The sequence below is a fragment of the Sus scrofa genome, chromosome 14 (genome assembly GCF_054392235.1).
Source record: "Sus scrofa isolate SSC_HxYL_T2T_F1_AM1 chromosome 14, Sscrofa_HxYL_maternal_Yorkshire_Landrace_v2.0, whole genome shotgun sequence".
Classification (NCBI taxonomy): Eukaryota; Metazoa; Chordata; class Mammalia; order Artiodactyla; family Suidae; genus Sus; species Sus scrofa.
The window spans coordinates 40,521,524-40,547,951 of NC_139396.1; the positions used below are offsets into that span (position 1 = coordinate 40,521,524).

At 36.3% G+C, this 26,428-nt stretch overlaps 1 protein-coding gene across 17 annotated transcripts in view; it reads right to left on the reverse strand.

Moving 5' to 3' along the window:
• LOC110256746 (uncharacterized) overlaps window positions 1-26,428 on the reverse strand; it is a 437,041-nt gene that overhangs the window by 28,679 nt on the left and 381,934 nt on the right. For 10 of the 17 annotated variants that reach the window (XR_014826580.1, XR_014826573.1, XR_014826582.1 and 7 more), the window contains one exon: window positions 11,000-11,214. Coding sequence is in view for 6 of the 17 variants with exons in the window: in XM_084994807.1 (XP_084850933.1) it covers window positions 2,474-2,537; window positions 11,000-11,110 (175 nt within the window). In the remaining 11 variants the exon portion in view is untranslated. Of the gene's footprint in view, window positions 1-158; window positions 221-2,473; window positions 2,538-6,126; window positions 6,276-10,999; window positions 11,215-26,428 lie in introns of all 17 variants that reach the window. The other 7 variants (XM_084994807.1, XM_084994808.1, XM_084994804.1 and 4 more) reach the window with 4 other exon arrangements.

Genomic DNA, 26,428 nt, shown 5'->3' on the forward strand with positions numbered 1-26,428 from the left:
CTAAATCTACTTACAGAAAAGACTTCAGAATTAATGCACTTTGGCACTCATTATATTTATGATAATGAACTATTTTCCAATTAACTGTTATTCCTACATCCTAAATCAGTCTCCCCTATGCATTCAGGAAAGCCCCCTTTCCATCACAAGCCCCTTACTTAATTGAGCAGAGTTTCTCATTTGTGGACCACATACTGTGTCTTCATTTATTCTAGATAAACTGAGAAACAGGATTATCACAAGCTTCAAATGGTAAAATTAATAACCAGATTTTAAATTAGCAATATTAAAAATATTTTGTGTCAGTGAGATGGATGACATCATTTGAAATATTTTAACCAATTTATTTTTATTGGGTCTAATAATAAATACCTGAGGTTAAAAATCAGGTCCTGTATTCAGTTAATTACTTCATTTATTTTTTAGTTCTACCAAATCAGAAATTCTTAACTTATATTAAGACTTGACCAACATCAGTCACGTAAAATGAATTTGAGTGTTTTGTGTTTCTGCCTTATAGTTCTAGATATTTGGATCAAACATGAAACACATGGAAATTATTTGGACTTCTTCTTCTCCTTCTTGTTGTTTTTAAGGCCACATCCAAAGCTAGGGTTGAATCAGAGCTGTAGCCGCCTCTGGCCTATGCACACCCACAGTAATGCCGGATTCAAGGCACACTTGCAACCTATACCACAGCTCACCGCAATGCCAGATCCTTTAACCCAGTGACTGAGGCCAGTGATTGAATCCACATCCTCATGGATACTGGCTGGGTTCATTATTGCTGAGCCATGATGGGAACTCCGGATATGTCATACTGAATATTATGTCCTATGTGCTAAAAGATGCTAAATTAATTACCACGTCACATTTAAAAGCATTTGAATGATTAGGAAAGGGCATAGCAGTAAATATATGTTGAATTCTTTTTTTTTTGTATTTATTTATGGAAAATATTTCTTCACGTTCTATTGGAGCATTTAAATTTGTTTTTTAAATATATCACAGTGTGTCATTCATTTTCTTATCTGACAGGTGAAGAAGAAATTCAGGGCTGAAAAAGAATCACATTTTTGGCTTTTGAGCTGTATGTGCCAATTTAGATTTCTTAAGAAATCTGTTGTCTTATCAACAATATTAACATAATGCTGTCACTCAAATAATACATCCAGACTACTCAAGTTACTAAATGTATTTTTGAGATATGTCACAAAGCAAAAGTGCCTGAAATCAGAGAAATAGACCTTAATCTTTTATTGATGCTGTGAATTGTGAAAGGAATCTTATCCTTCGCTTGAAAAGCTCCCAGGAGAAACCTCCCCCTTGACAACTAGCTACTCCAGAGGGGAAGAGCAAGTCTTGTTTTCACTTCTAGCCTGTATCTTAGAATAGCAACCCGAAAAGTCAGACATTCAATGGCCATGATTACTCACATTCGCAATATTTTCTCTTTACTTGAATATTAAATCCAGACTGGGCATGTGGCCAGTTATTGGCTGAATATTTGACACTTTAATGCTTACTCTTTCATTTGCTTGTCACAATTCTACTTGTGACAAATATAGTGACTACAGCCTATTATTGATACCCAAAGACTTTATCCAATCATAGTTTAAAAGATTGTTGTTTATTACCCCATATAGTCACTGAAAATGGATTTGCTTCAGGACATTCCTCTACCCATTAAGCAAAATATTGGCCATAAACACAGATAATTAATTGTCCACAGTACACATCACTGACACCTATCTGTCTCCTTCCTCTGTCCCGCTTACACACAATGTTCCAGACAAACAAGGTCTTCATTTTCTTGCATGGACAGGCTCTGCTTTTGCTTGACACAGTACCTTTGCATGAGCTTGTCCCTTTATCCCCATGGATAGAGGAGGCTGTTATTTCACAAGGCTGCTTCCTCTCATGATCTTCATCTCAGTTAAAAGCCCCTTCTCAGTAAAACTATCCTGATTTCTCAATCTGTATAACCACATTCTCAATCACTTACCATCACATCCAGAAGGAATATTAACATTATTTAATGATCTTGAAGGCATATACACCCATCAGAAGGGACGCAGGCTGGAGACAACAAACACAGCTAGACTGGTGCATCGTTGCCAAATATATACCCTGATAACATCACACTCTCTATTCTCTCAGAGCATTTGTTGCTTTCTGGAGCTTATCTCAATTTGGCTGCTCTCCAGCTCCTCCCAGTAAGAATATAAGCTCTATATGACCAGAGATTTTTTTTAAAAAAATTTATTGGAATGTAATTGAGTTACAAAGTTGTGTTAGTTTCATTACAATTAAATATTACTCAGACATTAAAAAACATGATAAAATCCCACTTGCAACAACATCGATGAACTTGGAAACTATCATATGAAGTGAAGTAAGTCAAACAGAGAAAGACAAATATTATATGAGCTGACTAAGTGAAATCTAATAGAAACGATACAATAGCACTTACAAAACAGGAGCAGCACTTTCTTCACCACTGCATCCTTAGTACCCAAAAGCTTTCCACGTATCACCTGTTAAACAATGGGTGCCAAAGATTGACCATTTGGCCTGATTTTGCTCCCAAGAGCACCAATTTCCATTTCCTATGTGCCACTAGCAATAGCATTAGATTATCTCACACAGGAAAACCTCATTTTGTTACCATTCTAGGAAAAACTCAATGAATTTGCCAAGCATTTTACTGAATTTTGCTTAAAAGATGGGTAGTGTAAAATCATCTGTACCCCCCGACCACTTTTTTTATTTTTTGTCTTTTCTAGGGCCTCACCCGCGGCATATGGAAGTTCCCAGGCTAGGGGTCTAATTGGAGCTGTAGCCACCAGCCTACGCCAGAGCTACAGCAACGCTGGATCTGAGCCGTGTCTGCGACCTACACCACAGCTCATGGCAATGCTGGATCCTTAACCCACTGATTTAGGCCAGGGATTGAAGCCGCAACCTCATGGTTCCTAGTCAGATTCGTTAACCACTGAGCCATGACAGGAACTCCCCTCCCCCAACCATTTTTGATAGCACTTGGCAGACTCCATAAGTTCTGACCTTTCCACATATACCACTGCCCACTCCCACAAATAACTAGCAGGGGTCATGGACCACACCTTGATAAACACCTTCGTGAAGCAAAGTTTGACTTCAAGTGAATAAATGTTCAAATTTCCATGAGTGCCAAATTAGGGGACTCCCCAACTAAATTTCACGGTATTTGTCTTATACTAAAAAGAAGTAAAAACTAAGAAAGTAATAAGAGTAAGTTAATTTAAATGGTATGGAAAAGACCATAAATATTATCAGAAGTTTCAGCAAATGTTTTGGTTTTAATAATGACAATGAGAGCTCAGATTTAAACTATGCATAAGGATAGTAGCCACGGTAGTTACTAAATGCCTATAAAGTACCAAATACTCTTCTGAAATGTCCTCATCTGTGAAATAAGTACAATAGAACTGATTCTAGGGGTTATTGTGAGGAATAATAAGATATACATGAAGAATTTAGCACACTGCCTTTCAACACAGTAGGTACCCAATAAATATTGTTATTAATAATGATTTCAAGCATTTTTAAAAGACAGATATGAAGTACAAGTGTTAATGCCTCTAAAAGTTTTTGGTTTTATTATTTCAGAAATGTCCTCAAAATCTTTACACTCAAAAACTGCGTGAGAGGAGTTCCCATCATGGCACAGCAGAATCAAATCCAACTAGGAACCATGAGGTTGTGGGTTCGATCCCTGGCCTTGCTCAGTGGGTTAAGGATCTGGTGTTGCTGTGAGCTGTGGTGTAGGTTACAGACATGGCTTAGATCTGGCATTGCTGTGGCTCTGGCATAGGCTGGCAGCAACAGCCCCGGTTAGACCCCTAGCCTAGGAACCTCCATATGCCATAGGTGCGGCCCTAAAAAAAAAAAAAAAAAAAAAAAAAAAAAAAAAAAAAACTGCATGAGAGAATTTGGTCCACCACCATGTAATAAAGCCCTCAATTGTCAATCTTATCATCTCCCTTAAAGTAATGGCTTCAGGAGGAAAAGTCAGTTAAAAAATCTATAGTGACTATGAAAACTCTCCTTTCCAGCTCACAGCCCAAAACTCCAGAAAGTGATGAATATGATTAGAACCCATATGACATGAACATAGTTACATTATAATTATAGAATCATGCAGCTGAAGGGCATCCATAGTGCAACATCCTACTTTTACAGATGAGGAATATGCATCTCAGAGGTTAAGCGATTGGCCAAGAGTTCTGCAACTACTTTTATTCAACTCAATAGTGTCCATTTACTCTGCACAAGGTAACCTATCACTATTACAAGGAATAAAACATACATAAGACATAAGTTCCACATCCAAGTATATCACAGTAATGGAGAGGAGAAAACACAAGTACAAAATGACAAGAGAATATATGACCCTGGTGGATCAAAACAGATATTGGTTCTTCCTGGAGGCAAAACAGAAAAATATTTTTTTTAATAAGCATGTAGATGTGCTTTGCATGCTGTCTTGGCTTTCGGGGTGTTCATATGAAGGGGTGGTTATCCTTCTAGAAGGAAGGATCAACGGAAGCAAAAGTAGCAGAAGAAAATTAAGGAAAAATTTAGGGACCACAGAGCTGTTCAATATGATTAGTGCCTTGGGTAGACGAATGGTAAAAATTAGATACAGGTCTGTACCCAAGGCTGGGATCACAATGTAGCTGGCTTTAAATAAGCACCAAAGGAGTTTAAACTTAATTCAGAAAGCTAAGATGACACTGCAGGCTCTTTGCCAGGAGAATAACTTTATATAAACTGATTTAGGAAGATAGATCTGTGCATGCTATGAAGAATGATTTATATGAAGGAGAAACTAGAATCGGGTAGATGAATTTATTTTTGCTATAATACAGGTCAGAAATGCATTCTTTATCTAGCATACTGGCAGAGGCCATGGACAGAATTAAGAAAATAGTATCTGTGAAATTGGTTGTGTGGGACAACACTGAGTTTAGAATTAAGAATCAAAGATAAAAGAACAGGGGAGAATGTTTAACAGGCTAAATAAGACCAGGAGCAGAAAGAAAGTCTACCATGGGGGAGAAGAGATGAATGGCTGGGTTCTTGGCCTTAAGTACTGGCAATTTGTTCCATTCATTTGAGGGAAGATAAACTTACACAAAGAGAGCTGGCAAAGCAGACCCAGGACTTGTGGAAGAGACTGAGGTGAGAAAGCCAGATTTTGCAGTCATCCACATGGGGTGATCAAGGTTTGGGTTAGGTAATGTCATCACAGGGCGAGATGAAGGAAAAGGATAATGACAGGGGGAAGCGGAGTGTTGAAGGTTGTTTTCTTTAATCCCTTTCTACAGTAGAAAGAAGAGTTGTCAGAGGAGCCCATAAAATGTCTGGAGAAGAGGAAATTGGAAACCACCTTTCCTTGCTATAACAGGCAGGAATTTCTAGGGTAGAGGGAAAGTGAGACAAATATATTGTTGTATATATGTTATATATAATGCATGTAATAGATGTACCACACAAGTATGAAGAGCAGAAGTCCATTATGAGTCTAAAAAGAATGCATCCATCATCACTATTTATACATCTAAGATAGCATACTTGCACACCTAGGCTATTTTTATGTTTCCCTTTTTTTCACACTCACTGAAAGCATCTAATTCCTGAAGGGGGGAAAAAAAAGCTAGTAGAGGAGAAAATGTAAACCTAAGAAGGGGTAATCTATGACAGCAACATATTTTAAAATATGGAAAGAGAATCAAGAATATAGTGGGTTTTGGAGTTCCTGTCATGGGGCAGTGGTTAACGAATCCGACTAGGAACCATGGGGTTTCAGTTTCGGTCCCTGGCCTTGCTCAGTGGGTTAAGGATCTGGCGTTGCCATGAGCTGTGGCATAGGTCGCAGATGTAGCTCGGATCCCATGTTGCTGTGGCTGTGGCGTAGGCCTCGGCTACAGCTCCGATTCAATCCCTACCCTGGGAACCTCCATAAGCCAGGGGAGTGGCCCTAGAAAAGGCAAAAAGGAAAAAAGGAAAAAAAAAAAGAATATAGTGTTTTTTGTTTGTTTTTTTTTAAGGAAAGGAGGCCCTATGTTTTTCTTTTCTTACCTCAGACACAAGTGAGACATTCATCAGTTCCAGTTAAGGTGCATTAAATGCCTATGACTGTGCTCCACACTCTCTACAGGGGAATTGGATTACAGATGGGAAAAGCTGGGCAACAAGGACCCCATCCTTCAGCTAGAGGAGCAGCCCACCTAATGAAGCAAAGGAGAATAATCACTTTACAAACTCCCACTTGTGGCCAAGCCCCAAGCCCAGCCCCAAGGGAACAGAGGACATGGATTCCAGAGGAAACATCCAGAACAACGGACATTTGCTTGTAACTAGAATAAAGACAGATTTTGCCAGACAGTTAAGGAAGGGAAATTCAGGAAGAGAAAACATGAGCCAAGTCACAGAGAAGTGAAACAGAAATGAAAGGAGAGTGGTCCGGAATGCTGATAAAGAGGAGGACAAGTGGAGAAGCTGGGGTCATGGGGTCCCGTGTTCTCAGTGGAGGGAGGTCCAGGATGGAGAGAACTTGGAAGAAGCACTGGGGAAGGAACCACTGAACAGCATTCATGAGAAATACACAGAAGGTGTGAGCCACAGCTCTGAGTTCAGGTTCAGGGACTTCCAGTGAGCTGGCAGCACCGTCATGTGAATTTCTCTCAGCACTAGCTGCTAACAAAGAATAAAAACTCCAAGTCAGTTTCCCCCCTAGAATACAGGGTTGGGTGGTGAACTGGCATCGTAGGAGGGACCAGACTCCTGTCTTGCCCTGTGATAGTACAGGACATGGAGATGGCTCTTGACGTGTGAGTCCTCAGAACAACTGATTTGGGAAGAGCTGTCCTCCTCAGGTCCTTGTGAGAATCAAATAACCAGCGAGACATTAAAAATAATGAAACCAGGGCACTTTGAACAATACATCTCACAGGAGTAAAATTTAGTTAGTTCTACAAAACAAAGTTACTTTATTAACATCATCTAAAATCACAGAGGCAAAGAGCTATGGGGGATCAAAGAAACAGTCACTGACCTTGAATCTGAAAATCTAAGAACTAGGGCATGTGTGCACACGTGCATGCATGCAGACACGCACACAGACACATGCACTCACCTTGGTCCTTAGCTAATAGGCACTATTAAACATTTACTATAAAAATAATAAAAACACATGCAAGAGTAAAGAGAGCAAAATGAAGATTCTTATACCTACTATCCAGCTTCAGTAAGTATAACCTCATGTCCAGTATAAACTGATGGGCTTTTAACTTCTTTTACAGTTTAAGAGGACTCTATAGGGACTTAAACAGTTGTAAAAAAAAAAAGATGATGAAAATATTCAAGAGAATGGAAGCAATTTCATGCCTAGCAATGATACACATCAGCTTCCCTGGGCTGTAAAATATAAAAGAAAAAGTTGCAAAAGCCTCCTTCAACTGTATGTAGAATGAACCATAAAGAGAACACAGAACAACTGTATTCTACACTCACAAAAGGCCAATAAAATTATAGCAGTAAAATGCTCCCAAGAGAGGATTTATATAAGCCCCAAATAATTTTTGACTACAGTATAATTTAGCACTGAAATGGGATTCAATGGGAAGCTATTAATTTCCATCTGTGATGATCATTAAAAATATCATCAACACCCATTTATCTTTGGGGCATGGAGCTGTCCCTTAAGCATCTTTCTATATTATTCATTTATGTGTATATTAAGTCAAATCACACTACATGGAATTCAAGTAGTTATACCTACTTCTAAATGTCTTAATCAATTTTCAAATGCAGAAGTGTGTTACTATTTCTAATTCTATGTAAGTATAGTTAACTTGCTAAGGATTTGAATGCAATGCACTATTATGTTTCAATGGAAAAACCAGCAATCAATAATCTTGTCAATTTTGTTAATGTAATCATCATCTAGAACATGTAATTTAATCAGTTCCAATTATTAAAACAAATTATGGCCCTACTGATACCCCTTAATTCTTCTGTACAAGTAAAGGGCGAACAAAACATGGCTTTATACCTAACTCTCCAGCTGATCCTTCCCAATCAGGATGTACTGAGTTCTAGCCTGTTAACCGGCTCAACAATCATCTGACCCTTGTCTCTTTTCTCCCCTTTATGCAACTCTCTTTGATCTTTAACCACTTTCTGTCCTTTTTTTTTTTTGCTATTTCTTGGACTGCTTCCGCGGCATATGGAAGTTCCCAGGCTAGGGGTCAAATCGGAGCTGTAGCCGCTGGCCTACGCCAAAGCCACAGCAACGCAGGATCCGAGCCGCGTCTGTAGCCTACACTACAGCTCACGGCAACGCCGGATCGTTAACCCACTGAGCAAGGGCAGGGATCGAACCCGCAACCTCATGGTTCCTAGTCGGATTCGTTAACCACTGTGCCACGAGGGGAACTCCTAACCATTTTCTGATTAGCAATGCTACTTTACACAAATCCTCAGGTTATACAATACACATCTTGCTAAATCAACTCTTAACACTTCTAATTATTATTCATTACTTGAAAATGTTTTCTTTCTTTCTTTTCTTCAGACATATTGTGAATTTTTAAAAAATTAATTATCTCAACAATGCCTTATGTTACTGTGGTTGTGGGTCTGTACCTGCATCATGAATTTAAAAAAAAAAAATTATATATAGTAAAGAATAAATACCACCCTCTGAAATATTAAAATTCCCCTGAAGTTTCCTTTAAACTTACTATCATCTTCCCTACCATCCTTTGAGAATTAATCTTCTTTTCCTCAAATGCCAGCATGTAATAGAAAAAAACAAAACTTAATTTGTTTGTTTATCCAAATCTGGTGTTGACCAAGAGCTAGGCATTCAAGTGGGCAGTGCTGAGCAAACACAGATGTGGCCCCTATTTAATGCGGCCTGCAGGCCAATGCAGAAAAGAAACGTTAATCACACAGTCTAATTTTGGTCCTAATATTTAAAGCAATGAGTATCCAGTAAAAAGTGTTAACTGTGAGAGTGTGTGTGTGTGTGTGTGTATGTGTGTGGTGTGCATCTGTAGAGAAGTGACACATTAGTGTTTGCATTGCCAAAACATCACATGGGTTTCCAGGTTAAGAAATCTGAAAAATATTTTTATGAATTACTTTTGTATTATTTGCATTACAAAACATGTTCTCTTTATTGTGAATATAAAGTTTTTGTCTATATATCTACAAAATTGGTTTACCTGAGCTAGTCTAGAAAATTAGTCAGTTTTAGCATTATTCTTCAAGACAATGCTTTGAAGTACCAAATATTAAAAAGACTAGGGAAGGCATTTATGCTCACTACTTATACCACCAATGCAAATGATGAGGGGGCACCCAGATTTGAACCCCATGTATCACTTCTATCTGGAATCTAATATATGGCACAAATGAACCTTTCCACATAAAAGAACATCATGGACTTGGAGAATAGACTTGTGGTTGCCAAAGGGGAGAGAGAAGGAGTGAGATGGATGGGGTTCTTGGAGTTAATAGATGCAGACTATTGCCTTTGGAATGGATTAGCAATGAGATCCTGCTTTGTAGGATCTGGGAACTATGTCTGGTCACTTATGATGGATCATGATAACGTGAGAAAAAAGAATGTACACATGTGTGTGTAACTGGGTCACCATGCTTTGCAGTAGAAAATTGACAGAACACTGTAAACCAGCTATAATGGAAAAAAAATAAAAATCATTATAAACTAAAAAAAAAAAAAGACTAGGGAAATAAATGATCATATAAATGCACTTGCTATTCTTTAAGCTATTTCTTAGTTATTTGTATAGTCCTAAAATTCTAGGACTTTAATTCAAAAGTGTTGTTTTGACTTCATCACACAAAAATGGGAGTATTATAACTTTTTTGAAAACTAGTATTTAATGGATCCAAATAGCTCTTGCTTCCAAAAGAATAAGCCTATTTAAGTCAGAGGACCAAAAGTCAGCCCATATAGGCACTATACTTATGACAAAAATAAATAAATAAATAAATACTCAACTTTTGTCAAGTAAATGAGTTAAGAATCTTATCAACAATACAATTATCTACTCTATTAAAATTGTGAAGTTGTTTCCATAGAAACTTGAAAACTTGACATTGCAAGTTCTAAGAGTAAAAAAGATTTCATTTTATTTATCTTATTATTCAGGGTCTAACAAAGAGTTTAGAACAGAGTCTTAATGTTTCTTTTTTTACTATATAAAATGTCTTTCAAAAGTCTATTTTTGTTACAACTTCAGATTTAATTGTATTATGCCCCAAAGTTTTTCATGATTACTCTAATATCTACTAAAAATACATAATATGAAATAAAGTTGTTGATTGGTTAGTCAAATATTTAAAAATAATTGGCACTGAGTATTCTTACCTATCTTAAAGCACAATTGCATTTATTCAAATACAATGAAATGAAAATAAGTGAATAGTTTTAATTAAATGTCATGATCTCATTACAGAGATACCAACATCCTGGTTTTCCCAGAACTGGGCAGTTTCCAGAGGTGTGGGATGTTTGGTGTTACAACTGGGGCAGTTCAGGCAAACCAAGACTTCAGTCAATAAACATCACCATACGTAACAAGTATGTATCAGTTGCCCTCAGTGCTTAATCAGATCTGTGATTGTCCTGTTTTGTTGCCTGTTTATGCAGTTGTGACCCTCTTAGCAAGAGTGAAAAATACTAAATCTAAAATCCTGGCCTGTGGGATCCCAGACTCATTCTTGGAGAATGTAATTTGCTCAAGCTTTAGTTTGGTCCAAGGTTTTTGACCTGATTGCCTGAGGAACTCAAGTTTTCTTTTTTGTTATTCAGTAATAATCTCTGAATACTGAAACAATAGGAGAATTTGAAAAATCTATATGTGCATGCCTATCAAATAGGTTTTAAAAGAATGCAGGCGATACAGCTAATGCTTACCTGGCCAGACAGATTTTCAACATGGTCTGTGTTCATGGGTGAGGAGTTGCTGGTGTGAAGATTTCGTATCATGGAGCAAGCTAAGAAGATGAGACTTCTGTTTCTTCTCATACCACATAGAAACAATAAATGAATACAACGTGTTACTGATACACTTGGATCTTAGAGTCCGCAGTTGTCACAATGAAATGAAAAGAAGTGATATCAGGAATGCCCTGAAACAAGACAGGAAAAAAAAAAAAAGATAATGAATGTATTTTGAGCTATGTGTATGCAGAGGATGAGAGGGGTTGCCTATCCTTGGTGTTTTCAACAAAGTTTTTTGCAGAACAAGTTCATGGCTTTATAATGAAACAAGAAGTCACGATAGGCTAAGATAACATCTAATAAATATGATATCTTTTTATAATAAATACCAATAAATTTTATTTATTTATTGTCTAATGTACTAATTAAATAAGTGGTAATTACTTTATTATTTGCCAGCTCTTTGGTTAATCAGTCCAAATGGCTTGTCAGAAAAGAGTTATTTTAAAACATCTAGTGAAAGTTTAGGTAAGTTAATTTGGTGATACAACTGTCAAAGTTAAAAGTTGTTTTTAATTATATGGCATAAAAGAGTAAATGGTCATTTAAGAATTAATTTGGGAGTTCCCGTCGTGGCTCAGTGGTTAACGAATCCGACTAGGAACCATGAGGTTCCGTGTTTGATCCCTGGCCTTGCTCAGTGGGTTAAGGATCTGGTGCTGCCGTGAGCTGTGGTGTAGGTCACAGACATGGCTCGGATCCCCTGTTGCTGTGGCTCTGATGTAGGCCGGTGGCTACAGCTCCAGTTAGACAGACCCCTAGCCTGGGAACCTCCATATGCCACAGGTGCGGCCCTAGAAAAGGCAAAAAGACAAAAAAAAAAAAAAAAAAAAGAATTAATTTGAATTTTACCTGCTAAAAATGAAGTATAACTAATTAGATTGGAACCAAACTTTTTTTTTCTTTTACTTAAGCTGTATTTGGAGTGAATTCTAGTTTTATACAGACTCATTGAATACAATCAAAACAAACAATAAGTTATCAACTATATTTCCTGGGGAAAACGGGGACTCAAGTTGGGAAGAGCCATCTTCTCCTTTTTTAAAGTGAAAACTAGCCAGGACAAACTAGTTGCTCAGTGTAAGGACCCCAAGCTCATCCTTGGAACCTCGCACCCAGGGGTGCCCCAGACAGTGGTGCCAGAGACCCAAGGCATTGCTGTCTCCTGAATGTCTCTTTGTATATATTAATGAAAAATGGGTGTGATGTCTACGTTGGTCACATTGAAATGCCAGATCGGTGTTGTCAGATATGACTGAACTTTTCAACAAAGCAGAGGGATACTGAGGGACTTAGAAAGCTGTATACACGAGACTAGGGAATTTAATTATAAATAATAAGAATACCACAGAAACATGTGGTAAATTAAATAACCGGCAACTTAAAAATTGATTTGTGTTTCTTCAACACTCTGTCCCACTGGAGTACTTCCTGGGAAAATATTAAAGGAAGTTAAATGAGGAAATAATGTTAGGCATAAAACCCCTTCAGAGCTTTTAAACCATTAAAGTGCTTTATGTCACTCTAAACGAGGATTTGTCAGCATGCAAGGGTTACATTTCACCACAATTTAAAATGTTGACATCTCTTTCATAGATCAAAAAACAATTCCATCAGCTCAATTAAATATGTAAGTAAGTTCTTTGAAAAACATTCTCCAGAATGGGCACAATTTACTCAATCTTAGGAAGGTAAAATCTAAATGAAATGTTGGGGTGTTTTTGAGAATAAATCAAAAAATTGCATAAAAATCAATCAAACATAACTTATGAACCACTCTTAAAGGTTACTCTTCTACTGAGTTGTAAAAGCATAATCCTAGTTATGCAAATAATAAGGAATGTGGATGTCATGGGAAGAAAAACATGTGGTGTTTAAAATGTCAGTAGTGGAGTTCCCATTCTGGTGTAGTGGAAACAAATCCAACTAGGAATCATGAGGCTACGGATGCAATCCCTGGCCTCCCTGAGTGGGTTACACGGCTTGGATCTGGTGTTGCTGTGGCTGTGGTGTAAGCCAGTGGCTGTAGCCCTGATTTTAATTTGATCCCTAGCCTGGGAACCTCCATATGCTGTGGGGGCAGCCCTAAAAAAAATAAAAAATAAAAATAAAATGTCGATAGCAATGTTTTGGGAAAAAATGAAGACTGTCTTAAAAATATGCACTTGTGGTTATGTAAGCAAAATAATTTAATTATTAAGCACTAGCAGGTGAAAAATAAGGAAAACCACATCTAATTCATAGTTTGTATACAACCTTTATAAATATGCAAGTATGGAGGCATCTAATCCTCAGCAAAGATGAGAACTTGGAATACAACTGATCAAGAAGTTATGTTATTCAAAACCATGGTTTCTATTTATTTATGCTGTGTTAAATGGTATGTTCATATTAACTTTAGTGGAAAAATGCATGTAATGAGGGTTTAGTTAATATAGACATTTTAATATAACTTTGTAATTTATACAAAAATGAAGCAACATTCATTGAAATGAGAACTTCCTTTGCCATGCCCCTCTGTTATTCTACCCTTTAGGAAAGCCCAGCATCATGGCCACTGTACACTGATACCACCACCTCATCTGATGTATATTTAAAGATGCATTTAATATGGCACAAATGAAACTTTCCACAGAAAAGAAAATCATGGGAGTTCCCATCGTGGCTCAGTGGTTAATAAATCCAACTAGGAACCATGAGGTTGTGGGTTAGATCCCTGGCCTTGCTCAGTGGGTTAAGGATCCAGCATTGCCATGAGCTGCGGTGTGGGTTGCAGACACTGCTTGGATCCCACATTGCTGTGGCTCTGGCGTAGGCCAGCAGCTGTAGCTCCGATTGGACCCCTAGCCTGGGAACCTCCATATGCTGCAGGAGCAGCCCTAGAAAAGGCAAAAAGACAAAAAAAAAAAAAAAAGAAAGAAAATCATAGATATGGAGAACAGACTTGTGGTTGCCAATGGGGAGGGGAAGGGAGTGGGATGGATTGGGAATTTGGGGTTAGTAGATGCAAACTATTGCCTTTAGAATGGATAAGCAATGAGATCCTGTTGTATAGCACTGGGAACTATATCTAGTCACTTATGATGGAGCATAATAATGTGAGAAAAAAGAATGTATACATGCATGTGTGACTGGGTCACCTTGTTATACAGTAGGAAATTGACAGAACACTGTAAACCACTATAATGGAAAAAATAAAAATCATTACAAAATGAAAAAAAAAATGATGATGCATTTAACATAGATGGTCATCTACAAGACAGATGACCTTCAGGAAGATCCTTAAGGGTCATCTGCTACCCTCTGCCTTTTTCAAATGTGGAAGATATACACACATAGTGCAAACACACACACACACAGACACACACACATCCCAAAACACACTGTGTAGAATTGGTGTTAATTCTTTAAACATGCAGAAAAATTCTTCAGTGAAGCCATCTTCACCTCTAGATTTCTCTTCAAAATCAGTTTTATTAATAATAATTATGCTATACAAATTACCAGTTTTATATTGAGTGAGCTGTGGTAGTTTGGTTTTCCAAGGAATTGGATGTCATCAAAATTGTCATATTTTTGTGTGTAGAGTGGTGTGTAATATTCCCATTTTATCCTTCTAAGGTCTGAGTGGTTCATAGAGATAACTAATTTAATTCCTGATATTAAGGATTTGTGTTTTCTTTTTTTCTTTGTCAGTCTTACCAGAGCTTTATCAATATTTTTAATTTCAGAGAAGCAGTTCTTTATTGTATCTGTTTTCTCTATTGTTTGTGTTTTGTTTTCAGTTTCATTGTTTTAGACTGTTATCTTTATTAGTTTTTTTTCCCCTTGGCTTGGATTTATTTTGCTCTTCTTTTTCTACATTCTTTTTGTTTTTGGTGTATTGGTATTTTATTTTTATTTTTTAAATTTTTTAAATTGTTATTTCACCAACACAATTTTTTTTCTACTTTACAGCATGGTGACCCACTTACACATACATGTATACATTCTTTTTTCTCCCATTATCCTGCTCCATCAAAAGTGACTGTACAGAGTTCTCAGTGCTACGCAGCAGGATCTCATTGCTAATCCATTCCAAAAGCAATAGTTTGCATTTATTAAACCTCAAGCTCCCCATCCACCACACTCCCTCCCCCTTGGCCACCACAAGTCTATTCTCCAAATCTGTGATTTTACTTTCTGTGGAAAGGTTCATTTGTGCTGTATATTAGATTCCAGATACAAGTGATATTATACAGCATTTATCTTTCTCTTTCTGATTTACTTCACTCAGTATGAGAGTCTCTAGTTCCATCCATGTTGCTGCAAATGGTATTATTTTGTTCGTTTTTATAGCTGAGTAGTATTCCATTGTGTATTTTAGCCCTTCTTCTTAATCCAATCATCTGTTGATGGACATTTAGGTTGTTTCCATGTCTTGGTTATTGTGAATAATGCTGCCATGAACATGCAGGTGCATGTGTCTTTTTCAGTGAAAGTTTTGTCTGGATATATGCTCAAGAGTGGGACTGCTGGGTCATATAGTAGTTCTATGTATAGTTTTCTAAGATACCTCCATACTGTTTTCCTAGTGGTTTTACCAATTTACATTCCCATGAATAGTGCAGAAGGGTTCCCTTTTCTCCACAGCCCTTCCAGCACTTGTTATTTGTGGACTTATTAATGTTGGCCATTCTGACTGGTGTGAGGTGGTACCTCAGAGTAGTTTTGATTTGCATTTCTCTAATGATCAGGGATGTTGAGCATTTTTTCTTGTGCTTCTTGGCCATCTGTATATCTTCTTTGGAGAAATGTACATTCAGGTCTTTTTCCGATTTTTCAATTGGGTTGTTGGCTTTTTTGCTGTTGAATTGTATAAGTTGTTTGTATATTTTAGAGATTAAGCCCTTGTCAGTTGCATCATTTGAAACTATTTTCTCCCACTCCATAGGTTATCTTTTTTTCATGATTTCGTTTGCTGCACAAAAGCTTGTCAGTTTGATTAGGTCCCATTGGTTTATTTTTGTTTTTATTTCCGTTGCTTTGGGAGACTGACCTGAGAAAACATTTGTAAGGTTAATGTCAGAGAATGTTTTGCCTATGTTCTCATCCAGGAGTTTGATGGTGTCTTGTCTTATATTTAATTCTTTAAGCCATTTTGAGTTTATTTTGGTGTGTGGAGTAAGGGTGCATTCTAGTTTCATTGCTTTGCATGCAGCAGTCCAGGTTTCCCAGCAATACTTGCTGAAAAGACCGTCTTTTTCACATTTTATGTTCTTGCCTCCTTTGTCAAAGATTAATTGACCATAGGTGTCTGGGTTTATTTCTGGGTTCTCTATTCTTTTCCATTGGTCTCTATGTCCGTTTTGATGCCAGTACCACACTGATTACTCTGGCTTTGTAATATACCCTGAAGTCTGGGAGAGTTATGCTTCCTGCTTACATTTTGTTCCTCAGGATTGCTTTGGCAATTCTGGGTCTTTTGCGGTTCCACATAAATTTTTGGATTGTTTTTTCTACTTCTGTGAAAAATGTCATGGGTCATTTGATAGGGATTGCATTGAATCTGTAGATCACTTTGGGTAGTACAGCCAATTTTACAATATGAATTTTTCCAACCCAGGAGTGTAGAATATCTTTCCATTTCTTTACATCTTCTTTAATTTCCTTGATGAATGTTTTATAGTTCTCAGCATATAAGTCCTTTACCTCTTTGGTCAGGTGTATTCCCAGGTCTTTGATTTTGGGGGGTGAAATTTTAAAAGGTATTGTATTTTTGTATTCCTTTTCTAATATTTCATTGTTAGTATGCAGGAATGAGACTGACTTCTGAATGTTAATCTTATATCCTGCTACTTTGCTGAATTTGTTGTTCAGTTCAAGTAGCTTTTGGGTTGAGTCCTTAGGGTTTTCTACATATAGTATCATGTCTTCTGCATACAGTGACAGTTTTACCTCTTCTCTTCCCATTTGGATGCCTTTTATTTCTTTTGTTTGTCTGATTGCTGTGCCTAGGACTTCCAGTACTATGTTGAATAAAAGTGGTGAGAGTGGGCATCCTTGTCTTGTTCCAGATTTTAGTAGGAAGGCTTTCTGCTTTTCTCTTTTGAGTATTATATTTGCTGTGGGTTTATCATAAATGGCTTTGATTATGTTAAGGAATGTTCCCTCTATACCCACTTTGGTAAGACTTTTTATCATGAATGGATGTTGGACTTTGTCAAATGCTTTTTCTGCGTCTATTGAGATGATCATGTGGTTTTTGACTTTTCTTTTGTGAATGTGGTGTATGACGTTGATTGATTTGCATATGTTGAACCATCTTTGTACACCTGGGATGAATCCCACCTGGTTATGGTGTACGATCTTTTTGATATGTTGTTGGAGTCAACTGGCTAAAATTTTGTTGTGAATTTTTGCATCTATATTCATCAAAGATATTGGCCTACAGGTCTCTTTTTTGGTGCTATATTTGTCTGGTTTTGGAATTAGGGTGACAGTGGTGTCATAGAATGTCTTTGGGAATGTTGCTTCTTCTTCCAAATTTTGAAAAAGTTAAACGTAGACATATATAAGTTCCTCTCTGTATGTTTTGGTAGAATTCACCTGTGAAGCCATCTGGTCCTGAACTTTTATTTGCAAGGAGTGTTTTTATGACATATTCAATTTCATTTCTAGTGATCAGTTTGTTCAGTTGATCTATTTCTTCTTGACTCAGTTTTGGCAGGCTGCAAGTCTCTAGAAAGTTATCCGTTTCTTCCAGGTTGACAAATTTGTTACCATAGAATTGTTCATAGTATTCTCTCATGGTTTTTTGTATTTCTCTAGTATCAATTGTGACTTCTCCCTTTTCATTTATTATTTTGTTTATTTGGGTTTTTTCTCTCCTCTTCTTGGTGAGTCTAGCCAGAGGTTTCTCAATTTAGTTTACCTTTTCGAAGAACCACCTCTTGGTTTTATTGATTTCTTCAGTGATTTTTTGAATCTCTATTTTATTGATTTCCTCTTTGATCTTTATGATTTCCTTCCTTCTGCTGACTTTAGGTTTTGTTTGTGGTTCTTTTTCTAATTCATTTAGGCGGTGGGTTAAGTTGTTGATTTGAGATATTTCTTCTTTTTTGAAGAAGGCCTATATTTCTATGAACTTCCCTCTGGGTACTGCTTTTGCAGCATCCCATAGATTTTGAGTGGTTGTGTATTCATTATCATTTGTCTCCAGGTATTTTTTAATTTCCTTCTTGATTTCCTCATTGACCTATGGTTTTTTAGTAGCATGTTGTTTAGTCTCCATGTAGTTAGTTTTTTTTTTTCGTTTATTTTCCTGTGATTGATTTTTAGTCTCATGCCATTGTGTTCAGAGCAGATAGTTGAAATAAGTTCTCTACTCTCAAATTTGTTGAGGTTAGCTTTGTGCCCCAGTATGTGATCAGTTCTTGAGAATGTTCCATGTGCACTTGAGAAGAATATATATTCTGATATTTTTTGGATGTACTATCCTGAAAATGTCAATTAAGTCTAACTTTTCTATTGTGTTCTTTAGGATCTCTGTTGCCTTATTGATTTTCTGTCTAGAGGATCTGTCCAGTGATGTGAGTGGGGTGTTAAAGTCTCCTACTATGATTGTATTCCCATCAATTTCTCCTTTTATATCTGTTAGTATTTGTTGGAGGTATCTGGGTGCTCCTATATTAGGGGCATACATATTGAAGGTTGTAATATCCTCTTCTTCAATGGATCCTTTAACCATTAAATAATGTCCTTCTTTGCCTTTCTTTATGGCCTTCGTTTTCAAGTCTATTTTGTCTGATATGAGTATTACAACTCTTGCTTTCTTGTCTTCTCCATTGGCATGAAATATCCTTTCCCACCCCCTCACATTAAATCTATATGTGTCCTTTGCCCTAAAGTGAGTCTCTTGTAGACAGGAGATTGTAGGTTTTTGCTTTTTTATTCAATATGCCACTCTGTATCTTTTGATTAGAGAATTCAGTCCATTGACATTTAAGGTAATTATTGATAGATATGTATTTATTTCCATTTTAAACCTTGTTTTCTGGTTGATTCTATGTTTCTCTTTTCTTTTTTTGGCTGAATGGTTTATTTTATACTTTGAGTACTTTTCAGTTTTTGTGACTGTAATGTTTGGTTTTGATTTGTGGTTGCCCTGTTTTTTTAGCAGGTTAAGCCTTCCTATATCTGCTTGCTTTTTCCTGATAGTCATATAGGCTCAGACATATCATTAAAATAAAAAAAAAACAATCTCTATTTTCATATTTTTCTTCCCCACATTGTATGATTTTGATGTCTTTTTTTAACATCTTCATGTTTAGATCTGTATGTTGGCTTATTTAAGTGATTGCTTTCCAATTGTGGTTTCTTCCATCCTAATTCTTCTTTTTCTATCTTTTTTTCTCTCTCTTTTAATTTAGAGAAGCCCTTTCAGTATTTCTTTTAGAATGGGTTTAGAATTGCTGTACTCTTTTAGCTTTTGTTTGTTGGAGAAATTCTTTATTTCCCCTTCTACTTTAAATGATATTCTTGCTGGATAGAGTATTCTAGGTTGCAAATTTTTTTCCTTTCAGCACTTTAAATATATCTTGCCACTCCCTTCTGGCCTGCAGTGTTTCTATAGAGAAATAAGCTGATAGCTTTATGGGGGTTCCCTTATAATTGATGCTTTGCTTTTCTCTTGCTGCCTTTAAAATCCTCTCTTTATCTTTAACTTTTGCCATTTTTATTATAATATGTCTTGGTGTGGTCCCATTTGGGTTCAACTTGTTTGGGGCCAACTTGTTTGGGGCCCTCTGTGCTTCCCATATTTTGATATCAGTATGCTTTAGATTTGAAAAGTTTTCAACCATAATTTCCTCAAATATATTTTCAATCCTCTTTTCTTTTTCTTTTCCTTCTGGAATTCCTGTTATGTGTAGATTGGCCTGCTTTATATTATCCGATAGGTCTCTTATATTGCTTTTATGTTTTTTCATTTGATTTTCTGTCTGCTGTCCTGATTGGGTGATTTCCATTATTTTATCTTGAGGTCGGAATTTCAGTAACTAATTGAAATCTTTCTTTTGTAACCCATTCATTGAATACTTTAAATTTCACTATTGTTAACCACATCCCGCAAATTTTTATGTGTTGTATTTTAATTTTCATTATCTTGACACTTCCTCTTTCACACATGGATTATTTAGAAGTTGTTTAATGATTTCTTGTTTGATTTGGTTGCAGTTAAAAACACTATCTGTATGTTAGCAATTTTTTTTTAGATTTTATGAGTTTTGCTTTATGGCCCCAGATACAGTAAATCTTGGTATACATTATGTGGGATCGGAAAATTTTGTGTGTTTCACTGTTGTTAGAGTGTTCTATAAATATTGATTCTGTTAGTTGATATTGGGTTCTATAGCCTTGCTGATTTTTTCCTAATTATTGTATCAATTATTGAGAAAATATTATTAAAGTTTCCAACCACATTTATAGCTTTGACTATTTCTCCACATATTTTGTAGCTCTTTTTTTGGTGCTTACATATTAAGGATTGTTATCTTTTCTTGGCAGAAACTCTTTTATCATTATACAGTATCTATCTCTCACAGTTCTTTGTTCTGAAATTTAATATTGCCACTTTGGTTTTTTTGATTAATGATTGCATGGCATATCTTTTCCCATTATTTAACTTTTAAACTGTCTATAGCATTATAATTGAAGTCAGTTTCTTGAAGGCAGCATATATCTGGGTCATGCTTTTCAATTCTCTCCGATAATCCTCCTCTGTCTATAGTTGGTGCTTTTAGACCATTTACACTTAATGTGATAATAGATATGTACAGGTTTACATCCACCATTTTTGTTTGTTTAATATTTGTCCTTAGGTTTTCATTTCTCTGTTTTTGTTCCTGCTTTCCTATAGTTTACTTGAACATTTTTAGAATTCCATTTTCATTTATCTGTAGTATTTTTATTGCATGTCTTTTACAGTTTTTTTTAGTGGTTGCTCCAGGTGTAGTACTATATATGCATAACTTATCACAGTCAATTGATTTACCAGTCTAAGTAATGTGTAAAAATTTACCTCTCTTCATGTTTACACCTTCCCCCCTTAAAATACATTTAGAAAAAATGTATTTTTCTAATACATTCAGTATTTTTTCTAATACAAATTTAGAACTACATCAGACAGTGTAACAATTTTTGCTTCAATCACCAAATGTAACTGAAAATTTGAGAAGAAAAGTCAATTTCATTTACCCATAATTTTTCATACTGTGTTCCTCTTTCCTCCCTAATGTTCCAAAGTTCCTTCTTTAATCATTTCATTCCTGTTTAGAAAACCCCTTTAACAGTTATTTTAAGGTAGTTCTGCTGACTACAAATTCTCTTCATTTTTTTCACCTGATTTCCTCACCTGATACCTTAATTTCTTTCTTAATTCTCACAATATATTTTCATTGGACACAGAATTCTTCCATTGGATAAAGAATTTCAGCATAGGTGCCACTTCCTCCTGGCCTTATGAGAATAGGGAATCATCACATACTGTTTTGGAATTTCAAATATTGAATCCTTTTCACCATTCCAGTTAACAAAAGTGAATATTTATTGTACAATACATTATAGGCAAATTTAACGGCATATTCTATGGTTTAGGAGTCTAAAACAATTTTAAGAAATAAATACTCTAATCAGTTATTCCTTCTGCATTTCCTTTTCCTGTGCTGAGGCCCTTTTCAGAAGTGATGTACACATTTTTCTATATTTTCTGTAAGGTTTGAGTAGTTGTTAAACTATATTATGCTATATATCATCTTTCTTTTTAGTCTGGTATATAGCATAATATACCCTTTCTTCCCTCATTCTCATACAGAAAAGACTGAAAAAATCAAAATCGAAGCCATAGGTGCTAGGGAAATCCATCTCAAAAAAAAAATATTCAGAGGTCACAAGCCTCGTAGGGGCATAAATAGCAATATAAAGAGTGAAATTTAACAGATGTGAGACACAGAGAAATCCTTCTTCAAAGGGAGCTCAAAAATATTATAGGAAATGGCCCAGATTTAATTGGCAAGTGCTTAAGGGCTCCTCTTTGAGATATTCCTTCCTTCAGATCTGATAGGAAGTGAAAGCATTTTTAAGAAACCTCTTTGAAAAAAAAGGTGTCAGAATTAGGTAGCAAAACTATGAAGTAGTTTCCCTTTGTCATGCCCGACTAGCTCACAAGGGAGTGAACTTAGAAAGCAGGTGACATGATAAAATATCCCTAAGAGTGGGATTAGGACACAGCAAGAGAGTATGCCAAAAAAAGGGGGGGGGATAGCAATTGAAGAGAACAAGAGCTACACAGAACTTAGTTGAGTGGTAATGGCTTTTAGAGTGAGTCTGTGCTGACAAAAAGAAGAGGCATATTAACGTGGCTTTTTGGTTTATTTCTACTTTTAAAGATGAAAAGATTGCATATATAATAGTGGGAGGGTCCCTCAAAAGGGGAGTTCTTAGTTTTAAAACATCCTTGATCCCTTTTAAACATAACTGGAGAGCATCTATATGAAAATGAATTAAGGTCAGGAGGCAATAAAACCTAGCAACAAGATGCTTAAATAGCTGTCCTGGAAGCCAGCCCAAAACAGATCAAATAAACTTTGCAAAAGGGATTGCAGTGCAAATGCAAGATTATTTCAAGGCAGACTTCAAATATTGTCCATCAGAAATGAAAACAAAATAATACAGATCCAGTATATAGGGTCATGAAAATTAAAGATATTAAATTAGTCTGACAAAACAGAAAATAAAAAAGGAACACTAATTTCTCCTCAATGAAAAAAATACATGTTTCATTAACAAAAATAAACAGGAAATGGGTCTATTGTGCTACACCCCACCAAGATGGAATTCTAAGAATAGAAGTAGAGGGAAGATTCATAGGTCTTGATATTATATTTAGACTCACAGGCGTTCTGTTTACCATAACAATCTGTTGGAAGGACGGTGCCCTTAATTAGTTATTTTTTCATAAAAATTTTCCATAAAAAGGTTCTACCACAATTTTTATACTAAGCCATGTAATTATTTAAGAATTTGAGTCCTGAAGATTCAATGGGAATTCAATAGAATGAAGAATACATGGTACTAGTTCTTATCTATTTCTGAGGATGGAAATAAACTGCATGAATAAAAGGCAATACATGATAAACTGGTTTTGTTCTTTCAGCCTTGAGCTGGTGTACACCTATGGAGATGCAGGCAGCGGGACTCAGGAGAGAAGCCTGGCCATGTGAGCAGGGGTGTGTGTGACTTCTCAGCAGCCATCAGTCTTAAGTAGGCAAATACATTCTGAGTTGCCATATCTTAGAGTAAACACAGGACTGGTTTCAGACTCTCCTCTTACTTTTTGTGTAGCTGATATGAAGTAGATACAGTGTGAGATTTGTAATCGTGGAAAACTGAGATGAAATTCCAGATCTCCCAACTGTTTGTTGAGTGAATTTAGGATTATATCTTTTCTGAAGAAACTCCAATTTTCTATTTTGTAAAGCAAATTATATTATCCAACTTGCTAAAACACTGCCTATCTATATTAGTGAGAGATCTCGTAAAACAAAGCCAATGGGAGATATCAATATCACTATCCATCTATCATCTATCTATCTATCATCCATCCATTTATCTATCTATCTATCTATCTATCTATCTATCTATCTATCTATCTATCTATCTATCTATCTATCCATCTGTATAGACAGAGTTATCCCTTGGTAACCATAGGGATTTGATTCAGCAGCCCCCAGGGATACCAAAATTCAGGTGCTCAAGCCCTACAATTAGCCCTCTAAATCTATGGTTTGTGATCCATGGATTCAACCAAACATGGATTGTGTAGCACTATAGTGTTTATTATTGAAAAGAATGCACACAGAAGTGGACCCTTGCAGTTCAAACACGTGTTGTTCAAAGGCCAACTGTGTGTTTACACTCACATGCACATATATAATGGAAATCTATCATCTGGAATTGGTCCACATCATTATGGAGGCTGAGATGTCCTAAGATCTGCAGTTGGCCTAATGGAAACCCCACAGAGCCAATGGTACAGCTCTAGCCCGAGTCCAAAGATCCTAAAAACCAGGAGAACTAGTGGTATAAATTCTAGCCCAAGTTCAAGGGCAAGAGAAACCCATGTTCCAGCTCAGCAGACAGGCCAAGTTCCTCTGACTCAACCTTTCTGTTCTGCTCAGGTCTTCAGTTGACTGAATGAGGCCATCCACATTGAGGAAGGCATCTTCTTTCAATTGTCCTCCAATCCAAATGTTAGCCTCATCCAGAAACAGCCTCACAGACACACCCTTAGTAAGTCTTGACTCATTACCTGGGTAACATGTGGCCCAGTCAAGTTGACATAGAAAAGTAACCACCACATTACCAACAAAACATATAAAGGAATGAACAATAAACTAAAACATAGCAGGCACTCAACAGATTATTGGCTACAGTGTGTAGTTTCCAGCATGGGAGTGTTTGAAGTCTAGGCTCACCAACCTCGCTTTCCACTAAGGCTTCTGGAGAGTAAAGATCACAGAGAAGTTTAATTCTGTGAGAGAAATCAATCAGAATTGACAGAAGGAAAGGGGTAATATGATTTAAAAACTCAACAAGTGAACATGACAGTAAGGTTGAACTTTGAGCATTGTGATATTCCAATCAGGAGCAAAAATGGGTTCCCTAGTTAAAACAGCTCTTACATCTGGGAATGTGATACCCCAGAACAATGTCTATGATCTGAAGGAGAGGATTTCCTTCTCCTTTCCCTTCATACTGTACATTTCCTAAAATAATTCTCACTACATAGTGAATGGAAGGCAGCATAAACCAAAAAAATTGTGTTTGATGAATGTCATCTGCTGTCCCAGAACGTCATGAAAAAAAAAAAGTGCTGCTAAAATTAAAAACATTAAATATTACTCTGGGTTAAATAAAAACATTTTGATCTATAGATTTAATGAAATTATGAATCTTTTCATTTTTTTTGTTTTGATTATCACATTGATATAAAATACCTGGGGCATAATGGTCCCTGCCTATACATGTAATCCACATGGTAATAGCTAATAAAAGCTATTGCCAGATTTACATATAGCTCTAATAACAGGTGAAAGAAGGGATGAAGACAGGTATCTTTATGCCAAATGTTTAAAATATTTGAATCAGTTTCTAATCTTTATAACATAATTATTGGGTAGGTACTATTATTATCCATTGAAGGTGAGAAACTGAGACACAGATGGGTTAAAATAACGTTTCCAAAGTTATATGGCCATTAACTGGCAGATCTATCATTGGAACTCAGGTTGGCTCTTTTTTTCGTCTATATTTTATAAATACAAATTTATAAGATTTGTAAAATTCATTAAAAAGAAAGATGAGGCAGTTTCTGTGAACTCAAAAATTTGAGATTGGGACATCTGACGGTTGCAAAGGAGTATTAGCAGTGGAATATCTAGATTATTTCTATATTCCATTTTAGTAGTGCAGTGTTAGAAAAAAATACATCCATAAGTAGTTGCAGAGGTAACAATCTTCTAAAAGTTTATTTTATCTTCTGAGTATCTTCTTGAATTCATTGGATCCCAAAGCAAGAAAGAACTGGAAGTTTTTCTTTTCTTTTTTTCTTTTAGATCATTACAAAAGACTTTTCTTTTAAATACTCAATGAATTTTACTACATTTATAGTTGTACAATGATCATCACAACCCGATTTTATAGCATTTCCATCCCCCAAACCCAACTCATCAACAACCACCAACCTGTCTCATTTGGAAGCCATAAGATTTTCAAAGTCCGTGAGTCCATATCTGTTCTGCAAAGAAGTTCATTGTGTCCTTGTAAAATTTTTGTTTATTTATTTTTCTCTTTTTGTCTTTTTAGGGCTGCACCCATGGCATATGGATGTTCCTAGGCAAGGAGTCTAATCAGAGCTGTAGCCACCAGCCTATGCCACAGCCACAGCAACATCAGATCTGAACCGCCTCTGCAACCTACACCACAGCACAGGGCAACGCCAGATCCTCAACCCACTGAGTTAGGCCAGGGGTCCAAACTGCAAACCTCATGGTTTATAGTCAGATTTGTTTCCACTGTGCCACAACGGGAACTCCTTTTATGTCTTTTTTTTAGATTCCACATTTAAGTTGTAGCATATGAAGTTGGTGTCTCACTGTCTGACTTACTTCACTTGGCATGATAATTTCTAGGTCCATCCATGTTGCTGCAAATGCCATTATTTCTTTCCTTTTGATGGCTGAGTAATATTCCATTGTGTATATGTACCATTTCTTCTTTAGTAACTCCTCAGTTTATGGACAT